Source organism: Anomalospiza imberbis, chromosome 17, assembly GCF_031753505.1.
Source record: "Anomalospiza imberbis isolate Cuckoo-Finch-1a 21T00152 chromosome 17, ASM3175350v1, whole genome shotgun sequence".
Classification (NCBI taxonomy): domain Eukaryota; kingdom Metazoa; phylum Chordata; class Aves; order Passeriformes; family Viduidae; genus Anomalospiza; species Anomalospiza imberbis.
Genome location: NC_089697.1, coordinates 9,911,845 through 9,924,335, shown reverse-complemented (window position 1 = coordinate 9,924,335; position 12,491 = coordinate 9,911,845). Strand labels below are relative to the sequence as shown.

At 38.6% G+C, this 12,491-nt stretch overlaps 1 protein-coding gene across 1 annotated transcript in view; it reads left to right on the top strand.

Annotated features, from left to right (window-relative positions):
* The window catches only part of OSBPL2 (oxysterol binding protein like 2), a 34,256-nt gene that overhangs the window by 14,007 nt on the left and 7,758 nt on the right, over positions 1–12,491 (top strand). The window contains exons 4-10 of the mRNA XM_068207951.1: positions 4,623–4,770; positions 5,013–5,088; positions 6,308–6,442; positions 7,433–7,530; positions 8,213–8,395; positions 10,917–11,024; positions 11,983–12,072. Of these exons, the coding sequence (XP_068064052.1) occupies positions 4,623–4,770; positions 5,013–5,088; positions 6,308–6,442; positions 7,433–7,530; positions 8,213–8,395; positions 10,917–11,024; positions 11,983–12,072 (838 nt within the window). The remainder of the gene's footprint in view (positions 1–4,622; positions 4,771–5,012; positions 5,089–6,307; positions 6,443–7,432; positions 7,531–8,212; positions 8,396–10,916; positions 11,025–11,982; positions 12,073–12,491) is intronic.

Below are 12,491 nucleotides of genomic sequence, written 5' to 3'. Positions count from 1 at the left end.
TGCATCCTGGGCCCTGGTTTCCCTAGAAGGAGCTGCCATGTGTTCCCAAAGTTCACTGATTTTAGGAATTGGGTGCTGGGGTTTGTGCCCTGTAGGGAGTAAACCAGGCTTAGAGCATTTGGACTCTGTGGGAGTTACTCCAGAATTCTGCAGCACACTCAGCAGCAGCCCAGGCAGTTTCCTACCTCCTTGAAAGAAGTATGGACTCACTCCTTGAGGAAGTCACAGCTTTTCCATAGTTATTAATTAGTGACATCCACTTGTAGAATACAAATGTCTCCTAAGGAGACCCCTGATTTTTGTAGTGCTGGATTTAATTCCTTGCCTGAGAAGTTTCCTGCTTCTGACACTGTCCCCATCTCATCCAAAAGACATGGTCATGGGAAGGAATTGTGTGCTGTGTGATTGGGAATCATCCTCCTGGCACATGGTTTGTCCCTGACTGGATGATGATGGCACCTGTGGAGGTGCAGCATGGACTGGGGTATTGATGAATCAAGGGGATGGATCCAGCTAGTGACAAAGCTTCCATGGGGAAAAGTTTCTTTGCAGTCAGAGGTTATTAGCATTGCTGACACTTTGCAGCCTTACCTCCTGAATGAGTACTCTCCTAGGGAATGTTACCTGTGATCTCACTTAATTCCAGACATCCCAGCTGCCAAGAATCTGCTTTTTCTCAAATTCCAGTGGCTGCCTTCTCTGAGGCTGGATCAGGATAAAGGTGGCCAATCCTTAGATGAATTTCAGATTCTTTGAATTTTTCTGTAAGACAAGGAACATATAGCTTTGATCTATGTCACCTTGGGTGTGTTAATGCCATTATAGACTTCGTAAAGACTGTGTGCCATCAGGGGCCTCCTTTGAGCTGTATCCTTCATTAATATTGTCAGGCATCTTTTTGCCAAAGTGTTTTGTGGAAGTGTTGCCACAAAGCAGGAAAATGCCTGGCTGTTTACCAGGGTAATTTATTTTTGAGAACACGCATAGTTTAATTTTGTTTTTTTAAATATTAGCCTGCACTTTGTTGGAAATGTGTTCTGTGCCCATGAGGCTCAGCCGGCTCATCCAGCCAGGTGTATTTGTGAGGGTGTTGTTCTCCGTTGCTTTCACGTGGGGAGGATGAAGTGAGGTGATCTGCCAAACTGATAAATTTTCATTCTGTCTGGATCAGACTGAATCAATGGCTGTGTAAGTATTGCAGATGTTGTGAAAAACCAACCTGCCTCCATCAGCTATAGCTTGTGACAATGGACTTATTTTGGAAAGTGGAGAATGGTTAATTTCTGGCAAAGAAAAACAACCCCTCTTGCTTCACTTGCTGTCTGCACTTCCAGCATGTTCATCCCTATTCCTTATGCCTTTTTTAGGTCTGAAGGCTCTCAGTACCAAGGTGTTTTGATTCCCTTTCTGCCTTGGCAGACAATGAATGATTACTCAGGGAAGTTGCTGACTGTCCCAAGGGGAGGGCTCGTGTCCCTGTCCATGACTCAGAAGCAGGGCCTCTGCTGCCTTGGCTCATGGGCAGCACACTCTGAGTGCACTTGCTTCATTTGCAGGATGTGGAAGAGGAAGGCTAAGAGAACTAAAGTTACTGGCAAGTCACTTTTCTTTAAGCTCTTGATTTATAGATAGATTTATGTTGGCACCCAACTTAAGTATTTTACTTTGAAAGTTTAAGACTTTCTAAAAGCTTTTGTTTCACTCATGTAAGTGGAACTTCTGATTAAGCTAATTGTTGACATTGTATTTCTGTCTCTGGTCCCCATCCTCCTTTTAAATCTCCATTTTTATCCTTACTCCAAGTGGCTTTTCAGTATGAAAACTGTCCTGTAAGTAACTCTAACCTACTTGGTTTGTCAAGTTCAAAGCTTTATTGGCAGCTGGTGTAAGGCTGTTTTTGGTACTTAGAAAAACTACAACAAATCATTTCTGTGTGCTGTTTTTCTTCCAGATCTACTGCCTCTCCATAAAACAGTGTCTGGATAGTTCTTAACAGAGCTATAATTCCTAGAACTTCATTGAGAAGCATCTTCCTAATCTTTCTCAATGGGCTTGTAGAGGATAAGTCATGTGACGCTAAGGTGGAAGTGCAGTTGAGAGTCTGTGATTATCTGGCTGTGTACCATAGTGGTTTTGGTTTGGTGTGTTTGTTTTTTTTTAAAGCAATTAGGTGGAAGTGCAGTCTACTAAATGCAGACTTACCCTTCTGATGTACTTTTCTGGAGCAGGGATTTAATTTTTGTTGTTTGTCTGCAAGACACTCATTTGAATTGGCATTTATTTACTTACCAATGACATATTGTTGTCCATAAATAGTATATATATTTTAATCTAAATTCCTCTTGTGCTTTACAGGAACAGGACAAAACAATTCTGAATCGTAGGAAACAAACACTAATGTGGATAACACAATTACCATTTGATAGGATTTGCAGGGTTTCAGGTACAATGTAAAGACTGAAATTACAGTATAATTTTTCAGAATTATTCCCTATAAGCCAGTGGACAATTCCTGTTGTGAAGCTTTGCTTTTACATTTAGGTGTGTTATTCTCATTGAAGTGATGCTGTTCCTTGTGTTGTGTGAGCTTCATCAGTTTTTTGGGTGAGGGTATTGTACCAAAAAGCTTTTTATTTACAATTTATAGTTAAGCTAATAAGTTATTTTGCTGCTTGTACTGTAACAGGTTCAAAAACAACTAATATATGGTTAGAAATACTGTTTTAAAATCAGAAATCTTTTGTTGTGAGTTGATTGAAGGTTTTTTTAAGACAGGTGTTTCAGGGTAGTCCTCATTTTAATGATCTGAATCTGTATGTGACTGTCATGCTTTCCAGTTGAGTACTAAGAGTGCCAAGGTGTGGTTATTGCTGTGTAATTGCATTCTTGTGACATCAAAATGTAGGAGACAGGGCAAGACATGACATCACCCATTACACCTGCTGTTTACCAAATAAGATCATATCACTGGGACTTCCTGGTGCAGTTCTGAACGTTACTGCCATGGTCTTGATCCCTGAAAAAAGTGCAGCTTTTTGTTTCTGGAATGTGTGCCCTGCATCAATTGCTCTAATGCAGCAAAAGCAGCCATTGGAGAGGTTAAAGTTGAAGTACTGCTTTGTAAAAAAAGTTAATGTCAGAAGATCACAGCATTTTAGTCTATTTAAAATGGAATAATCTTTGTCACAACTGATTTCTTTACTCCATTAGAGAGTTTACAGGATTTGTAATATTTCAGAATCTTTCTTTACCCACAGCTGACTCTGGGACATAGCTGAGTGTGATGGGAGCTCAGTGCAAAGACAAGGGGCTGCCCAGGTTGTGACAGCTGGAGTGAAGGAGTGAAAGGAATGCAAAAATTATGTTATGTATCCCTTAAAACCATGGCAAAAACTGTGTGCCAGCAAATACCCACGTTTAATGTTGCTTTTTGACTATTGAATTGGAAGCTGGAAACGAAAGTCTTTCTTGAGGAAGAACTGACCCCTTTGGCACTCAGAACTTAATGACCTTGGAATTAATTTCAGCAAAAATGTTCCTTTATTGCACTGATCGATCAGCAGTGCTTTCTGTTGTAGTGCTGTGGCAGTTGTGAAGGAGTGTATTAATTGATCATTTTAGGGTGCTCTGTGGTGATGCTGTTGTGGTTTACAAGTGGTTTGTTTCAGCAGCACTGAGGGGAGGCCTCTTGCTGTTCATTGAGAGCAAGGGTGTGTGTAGAGGTGCATAGAATGCTTTTAAAATCTTCTTATTCAAAGCCATATGCAAAAATTGTCATGATTTTTATTACTATATGTGTAATTTATGTGACTAAAAATCATTAGACTGGAATCTTGATATGTTGGTTTAGTCCAACTTTTACTTAGGGCTGCTTGATAACACAAGTTTGTGATCTCCAGATTCCTGCTGGTTTAACATTTTTGGGATTAAAGCTGGTCCAAGCAGGTTGCTGCAGGCTGGGGTTTGGTTACAGTGGTATTTCCAGTAGCTCTGGACCAAGTGGATGGATTTGGGAGCTAGGAAGTGCAGCCACCTCCTGCAGGTCAGGCTGTGGGTCACTTGTAGAGCTTGAGGAATGGTTCATCCTGGTGTCCACATGTTCCTGCTGCAACCATCAGGGGAGTGTTAGATGGTTTGCACATATGGGTGGCAAAAAGAAGTTCAATACCATTTCTGTGGTTCCATTTGTCTGGGTGTTTGCCCCTGCATCGTGAAATAACTGTTTTCTCTTTTTTTTTCCTTTTCTCCTTGCCTATTAGCAGTGTAAGTTTAATTTATTTGAGGTCTTTGAGGAACACTACATAACTGAAGCAAATTATTGTAAATACACTGCAGCTCTGGAAAAGAGAAAATGCAGCTAATCTGATTAGGAGCTACTCGAGAACTTTTAAGATTTTAAATTAGTGTTATATTCAGCAGTGTGAAAAATGATAATTCTTCATTCTAATGTAATAGTTGGCTCATAATACTCTTGGAAATTAGGTCACTTAAGGGTTTTCACTCTGATACTCTAACTAACCTAGTCCAAGTGTACTTCATGTGTGAGAGTTGCAAAATGTGAGTGGCACTCTGTGGCATGGTAAGGCTCCTAAGAAAACTGTTGCCTTTTGGTTTTTATACAGGCTTTGATTCTGACAATTCTTCAGGAGATTTTTCAGAAGCAAATCATAAAGGTCCAGAAATGCTTGATCTGGATCCACACCAAAGCAATAGGAATGGAAAGCATAATGGAGAAAGAGAGATACAAGAAAATGGGATTAAGAGACACAGGTAAACACAGAGCTGCAGAGGAGATGGGAGTGGAGCATGTGCTGGCTCACACCTTTTGGGGCATTGCTGTTCTCATGGGAGAGGGTAATTCTCTGGGATTGGAAAGTCATTTCATGTGTCTGCTTCCTGTGCCAAGTCTGGGGTGATGCTTTGCTTCTTTTATAAGTTGCTTCAATAGAAAACAAAATGGCTTGTTGCTTTAGGGGCTGATAATGACAGTTGGATTTTTTTTTTCATTACAGGACATCATTACCTGCCCCAATGTTTTCTAGAAGTGATTTTAGTGTGTGGAGCATATTAAAAAAATGCATTGGACTGGTAAGTTAGCTGGGATGAAGCATCTGTGTTAGGTCTCCTAATGTCAGCTGATTAACTTTATTGCTTAAACATTCAAGGCACAAAATAACACATGGTGCATTTTGCTTTTTTTTTAACTAGGAAACAATTTTAAACTGCAACTCCCAAAATCTCAACATTTATTTATTAACAGTACTATTTCCTTATCTTCTTTAGGTGTTAGAGCTTGTGGATTGGCATTTCTGAAGCTGTCCTTTAAGAACTAGACTAAAGCCATTAAAATATAATCAAATATGTTTGATTGACACAATGCTCTCTTTACTGCTTTTTTTTTATTCTTAGCAAAATGTGATTTAGGGCTTCATTTTATTAATTCATGTCATCTAGGAGATACAGTTGTTCTCTCAGAACTTCTTTTGGTGGGATGAGTGATCTGTCTACTCAAACTTTTGCTTGGACCAAATCAGTTGAAGTTAGTTAAGGTTAACATTTTTCTTCCTTTGCCTGTGCCAAGGTGAGGAAAACATTGCATTAACTTATCTGGTGGCATTCTGCTGTTTGCTAAGTTTTAAGCACTTACATAAGTGTTTCAGTGCTCAGTCATGAGTGCAACTTTGTAATTAAACAGCCACATTTGCTTGGGTGTAGTAAAAGACCTGGGGATTTGGAAATCTCTGTGTGAACTTCGTGTCTGTCTTTATCCACGTGGGGAACCAGAAACGGTCTGACACAAATAACAGGCTGCTTAAATAAACCACTAAAATCTGTTAGAGCAATTCAAGTGCTATTCTTTATGTAAATGTTCCTTTCAAAAAATAATTTGTGGTTGCTGCAGTGAAATAGATAGATTTTATGCAAATAAGCATGTGAGGTTTTCCAAGGAGCGTGTGGCACTTCAGTATCAGCACGGAGCTGGTTGGCACATTATTGCTGCTACCTAGGGAAATTTTAACCTCTTCTGCTTTACACAGAGCACAGCAGAGAAGGTTACATTCTCTGTGGATTTATTAGGTTAGCTGGATCAATGTTTTAAGTTGTTATTTCAGATTGCAAGTAGGGTTCTGCAGTGCTTCTAGCCCCTTTCAGCTGTAGCACTTGGAGATCTGTGTCTGGCTTGCCAAATATCCTTAGAGGAATAGTATAAATAAACTCACCCACAACATTTTTTCAAAATTCTTGTTTGTTGCCAGTAGTTTACTTAGTGTTGTCTAAGAAATCAGCCTGCCCTTTGGTTATGTAGGAGCTGTCCAAGATTACAATGCCCATTGTCTTCAACGAGCCCTTGAGTTTCCTTCAAAGGATAACAGAATACATGGAGCATATATACCTCATCAATAAGGCTTGTAGTCATGCAGATCCCCTGGAGAGAATGCAGGTAAGAATCCCCACCACCTTCTGGGTAACTCACAAGTTTTTTTCTCCCAGTCTTTGATTTTAAGACAGTTTCTCACTTGAGTGTATCTCTTTCTCAGAGGCTATGGTAAGAATGCCTAGTTTGTCTGTCTAGATGATTTTTTTCTCTCATAGTGGCTGTGTCAAATATTTGTGACACTTTGACCCTTCATGCGTGCACAGAATTTAAAAGGAAAGTGCCTCAACTGACCATGCCCAAGGATCTCAACTAATTTCTTTAACTGTGACTTCTTGAAGGTTTTATGTGTTGTGAGGATGAAATCTTGCCTTTATGTGATTCTGAATTGGTTTGTTGAGTGGCCTCATGACTTTGAAGTTCCTGGATGAAAAATTGTCATGACAGAGACAAATTTACCACAATTTTCTTCTCCAAAACTGGTGGTTCCTGGGAGCAGGACACAGCACCTGGTCTCACACCAAGGGAGTGACTATGTGACCCCTGTGTGCATCAGGTTCTGCTGGTGCTGCTCACAGCTCTGGTTTCACTGAAGTGCAATGGAAGCTTTATCTTGGCTCCTGTGCTTGTGTGGGCCATTCCTCCATTTCCCAGCCTGCGGCAGCTCCTCAGTGTCACCTGAACCTGCTGGCCTGGTGACAGAAATAGTTCTTACCTGGCACTAGGAAAGTGAGGCTCTGTTCCCAATGAGCTGAGGGTGGGGGGCAGTCAAAGTTGGGGGGAGACTAGATTTAAAAAACCAGGCTGATCTTCTAGAAGTAGATGAGGCAGAGTGTAATCTGGCAGAATTTACCACTGACAATAATTCCTATTGGAAATGAGATTCTTAAGTGCTTATATTTCCCCACTTCTCTGTCATTTATTCTATGGCTTAAAAAATATAAAACAATTCCTTTTTGGAATAATAAATACTGTAATGTGCAACAAATAAAGTACAATAAACTTAGTGTTTTAATGCACTGTTCTCATAACAATGTGTTCTTAATTTGTTTACAGGCTGTAGCTGCTTTTGCAGTTTCTGCTGTAGCTTCTCAATGGGAGAGAACTGGCAAACCATTTAACCCACTGTTAGGAGAAACCTATGAATTAACCAGGTAGTAATTACTTCAAACTGGGAGCTGGGGCTGTTTGAGTTCTTGAGTTAGCAGACTCTCACACTGGTCTGGTTGTAGTAAAATAGCACTAAAGTAGATTTCTGAGTATGGCTAAAATTATTTTCCTCAAACTATCTCATAATTTCTGAGAAGTTGTTTTAAAAGCTAATAATTTTATTTCTAAGTTTAGGCAGAATATTCTTTGAATTATTTAGAGAAAAATGGGTTCATGTTCTTCTACCAAAGATGCTTCCTGAGCAGACACTATTAATTAATTTAAATATTGTTTTGTTGATCATGTCAGAGAAATTAGTCTGAATGACTTCGAACTTATTCAAATAAATGGGAGATATGTCTGCAGTACAGTAAAGAATTTTCAGTCAGACCTTTTCATGTTGCCCCAAGGGTTTCTGTATTTTCATGAGTTATTTCAGTGAAACTTCTTCAGATGCCTTTCTGGATAGAAATCTGGTTTGGTGGTATAAAAAGAAAGTGTTCAGAGTAGAAATCCTTTCATTTATTGTACATGTGTCACGGAACTAGAAAAGGAAAAGTCTGACATTCGGTTTAATCTGAAAATACTACACTTTTTTTTTTTTTTAAAGTATCAACTCTTTTCTGTTGCAGTATTAAAAATATGCTTACTGTTCAATGCTTTTTTTTTTGTTGTTGTTGTTGCCAGGGAGGACTTAGGATTTAGGTTTATATCTGAACAAGTCAGCCACCACCCACCTATTAGTGCATTTTATTCTGAAGGCCTCAATAAGGACTTCATATTTCATGGATCAATCTATCCCAAACTAAAATTCTGGGGAAAGAGTATAGAAGCAGAGCCTCGGGGAACAATTACTTTGGAGCTTCTGAAGTGAGTATGGGAATAAATAACTATTTTTTTACTTTTTGTAATAATCCTGTTGGCTTTTCAGAGGTGATTACCTAAAAACCCCTTGCTGAAGCAGTTGTAAGAATTGATTTACAAGTTAATTTTCACTGCTTAATTTCAGAGCTGGGGTTTTTTTTTGTGTTATGTTTCCATAGCTGTAGCAATTTGGCCCGGTTTTTCCATCATGAAAATTAGCATTTCTTACATATTGGTTGCTACTGAAAGCTAGTTCTGTGAAGGCATGTTAAATTTAAATACAGAGATAAAATTCTCTTACTGGGTTGTTGACACTCATCTCAGTTTTCAGTATTGCTGTTGGTTTTGGTGGTTTGTGTGGAAAGAGCTGCATCTCACAATAACTGTTCTGTGTGGTAAGGGAACAGGAGAAACCTGTCAGGATTGCCACTTCCAGAGAAGGATCAGCATCTACTAAAATCAAGAATGCCTCTCCAGATCGCTCCCAGGCTTGTCTCTCATGAATTACGTGACATCCCATGAGTTGTTTTGTGTCCTTGTGGCACAAAGACTCTGGAGCTTTCCCAAGTGGGACATGAGGATGCCCTAGAACAGTTGCAAATAAAGTATTCTGCATTTGGTGCTTTTATAAAAAGCCTTTCTAAGGCCTAACTCTGAGGTGGTTTTGAAATGTTGACTTAAGAAAGTTCTAGACATTTGGTTTCAATAAAAAACCAACTTGCCTCACATAGCAGGCATTGACTTTTCCTGTACTTTCTTTTGGAAGTAGTTTAATTTTTCAGCTGTTGGCATCTAATATTCCAAAGTTCATAAAAGTATGAATTGGTCTTGGAGATAAACAATGATGGAAATAAAGGAAATTTCTTCTGAATGTAGAAGGAACTGTGAATGTTAGTGCAGACTGCAGGTGTTACCAAAATAATGTTTGTTCCTCGAGAGCCTTTCTTTAGAGGACTATTAGAATTCTTGCTGAGCCTAATCAAGGCTGAGATTTAAATTGGAATATAAACAGTTAAAGCATTTATTTTAAATAATTGCTTCAAGTTAGCAGCCGGAGTTGAAATGAAATTTTGAGCCTCTCAGTGTTGTGATTCAGACCATTCTGTTGCTTTGAGGAGTCTGAGAACCGCTCAAAGCCTAAGTGAACAAGGAGCTGTTTGGGAAACAAAGCCGTGAGTCAGTATTAAATTGTGCCTTTATGTTAACCATGACTATTTTTCAGTGCGTTAGAAGACACTTTTCTCTCACTTCTCCAGCACAAAAAATGCTTCAATTCATCAGCCTTGACCATAAGTGCCTTGTGTTGTGTTTTGGTTTATGCTGTAAAGCTTGTGGTGTCAGAATAGTTCAGGAATAAAACTATGTTTAAAGGCTGGGGGATGAACTTGAGGCATTCTGGTATTCTTCCCTCAGATGAAGAGTAGTCATTGTTCGAAAGACTCCTTGAAGAAAGGAGCTGTGGGAAATAGTGAGACTTCAATGATCTGTTATTTCTCTGTACTGGAAAATGACAGATGGGTTGGAAGCATTACATGGGAGTGTTCTCTCCATACTCACTGGAAGTAGAAGTACAAAGCACTTTTTACAGAGGGTGCTGCTTTTTCTGTATTTTCTGTTAAAACTGAGATCACAAACTTTTCTAAGATGGATTGAGTGCCTTCCAGGTAACTTCAGTATTTCCCTTACCAGCATTGAAAGATGAGTGTGAATAGATGGCTTTGACTCTGCTAGTGACAATAGTAATCCTGTTGTTTAACTTTTTCATCATTTATGGAATAATGTCTTTTAAGGATTTAGAAGTTGTAAACACACCTTTAAAGCTTTTCACAAAACAATAAGCCAAAGATAAAACCGAGTGGAAAATCAATTCTAGGATTTTTCTTTATTCTCAGTAAATCTTTGGGGAAAGGATGGAATTGAGTTGTGAACTGAATTTTAAAATGTCACATTTGTGGAGCTTGCAATAGTGCTGTTGTGTCCCAGTGGTGTTAAACAACCAAATAAAAAGAAGCAAAAACCACTCACACTCCCAAAAATTACCTTCGGTGGCACTGGACCAGGCCTCAAATACTGATGAGAACTTGTGGCATGTTTGTGGAAACCACTTATGCAATTTACTGCTGCTGCAGCAATTGAATAGAAGACACTGTTAGACATTAGTTTGTTAGTCTGGTTCTCCTGCAAATACTATGTTTTATCACTTAAAACTTCAAAAATGCTAATGAAAAAGATGAATTCCTGGACTGCTCTTTATGTTGGGCTGACATTTGTAATCCAAAGCACAGCAACTGTAAAACTCATGTGAGAAGGGAGAAGAATACAGGCAATATCACTTCATTAACTTGCACTAATGCTTGGATGCAACACATCGTTGGCTTGTAAAGAAAAGTCTGTTTCTCTTCTGTTTTGAAGCTGTGCTGGCTGTTCAGAGGAGTGCTAAATATTTTGCCTTGCCATGAACAGAATTGAAAACAGGCTTCCATCTTAAGCTCAAGAAAATGATTTCTTTCTCTTATTTCCTTGACAGGCACAATGAAGCTTACACATGGACAAATCCAACCTGTTGTGTACATAATGTAATTATTGGTAAACTGTGGTTAGAGCAGTATGGAGTGGTAGAAATTGTAAATCACAGGTAATGTTGATCAGGAACCCAGGGGCTGTAGGGATTCTTGTGGTCATTTGTGTTACAAAGCAGATTTTGATTTTTGTCAGACACATAGGAAGCTTTGTTTGGTAGCTCCAGAGTCTTGTGGGGGTTGTTTTGTCTTTTTGTGTGGTTGTTTTTTTCTTCTCCTGACAAATGCAAACTTTCCCTAGGCCTGGGATTACTATCATAATATTATTAATGAAAAGGCACAAAGATAAATGGCCTATGGAGAGCAAAGGTTTTAAATTTATGAGTTACCCATCCAAATTCAGCACCATTGCCAGAGAGCAGAAATTAAATTTAAATGGAGTTAATTCCATTAAATGGAATAATTGTCAGAGGCAGGTTGGACCTCCATGGTGTTTATTGTGATTTGTCACTTTTTTTAGTTTAGATAATGGACAATGTCTTAAGGGCATAGCACAAAAAAATGACTGCAGAGTTGGGAAATGTGAACTTAGAGAGCATCAACTGCTCTGCCAACTGCCTGTATCAAAACTTTTTACTTGCATAAAATAAAATACCTTCCAAATGATGAGGGAAAGAATTTTGTGAGAAGCATTACTTCTGCACACATTGCTCTCTCAGTAAATGAGAGCTTCAGTCCAACAAGCTGCTGTTTGATACTTCTCACAGCATCAAATCTGTAGTCCTGTCTTCTGTACTTGCACAAAATTTGTTAGTTTTGTGGAATTTTGAAATGTGTGTGCCATTTTTAATGTCCTGGTCAGATAATAAACCATAGTTAAACCAAAATAATTACATATATATAATTATATTATATATATAATATATTATATATTTATTTATTTTATATAAAAATATATATATATATAACCACTAGCTTACTGTAACTATATTTAAAAAGCTAAATAAGGTAAAATAAGTTCTCTGATGTATTTAGGGGCTTGCTTCTCTAAGCATGTACTTATTTCCTCCACAGTACTGGAGATAAATGTGTCCTTAATTTTAAACCGTGTGGACTGTTTGGGAAAGAGCTTCACAGAGTAGAGGGATACATCCAGGACAAGCAGTAAGTGAGAAAAGCCACTTGGTCTCTCTGTTTTTAACACTGGAGCGTTTCTTTTGCTGGCATAGTGACCACAATGATGTGACTTTAAAGTTGCTAGCAATGTTGTTTGTAATTCGTTTTTGTTCTCTGTGTCAGTATTAAACCCCCTGATTCCAGGATTTTAAGCATTATTAGAAAAACTCCCCAGTCCAGGTTTTGGAAATGAAGGGAAAATTCAGAGTAGCTGCAACTGATTTATTATTGTACAGTCATAATTCCAAATAATGAGAATGTGGTTGCTAAAAGTTTTTTAATTAACCCAGACCTGTTTTGTGACTCTGAGTCTCTGTATTTTAATTTGCTTTGATGTACCCACATTCATTTAACAGAGGCAAAAGCATGTGACTATGATGAGGATCTGTTCTGGAGGGCTGGAATGA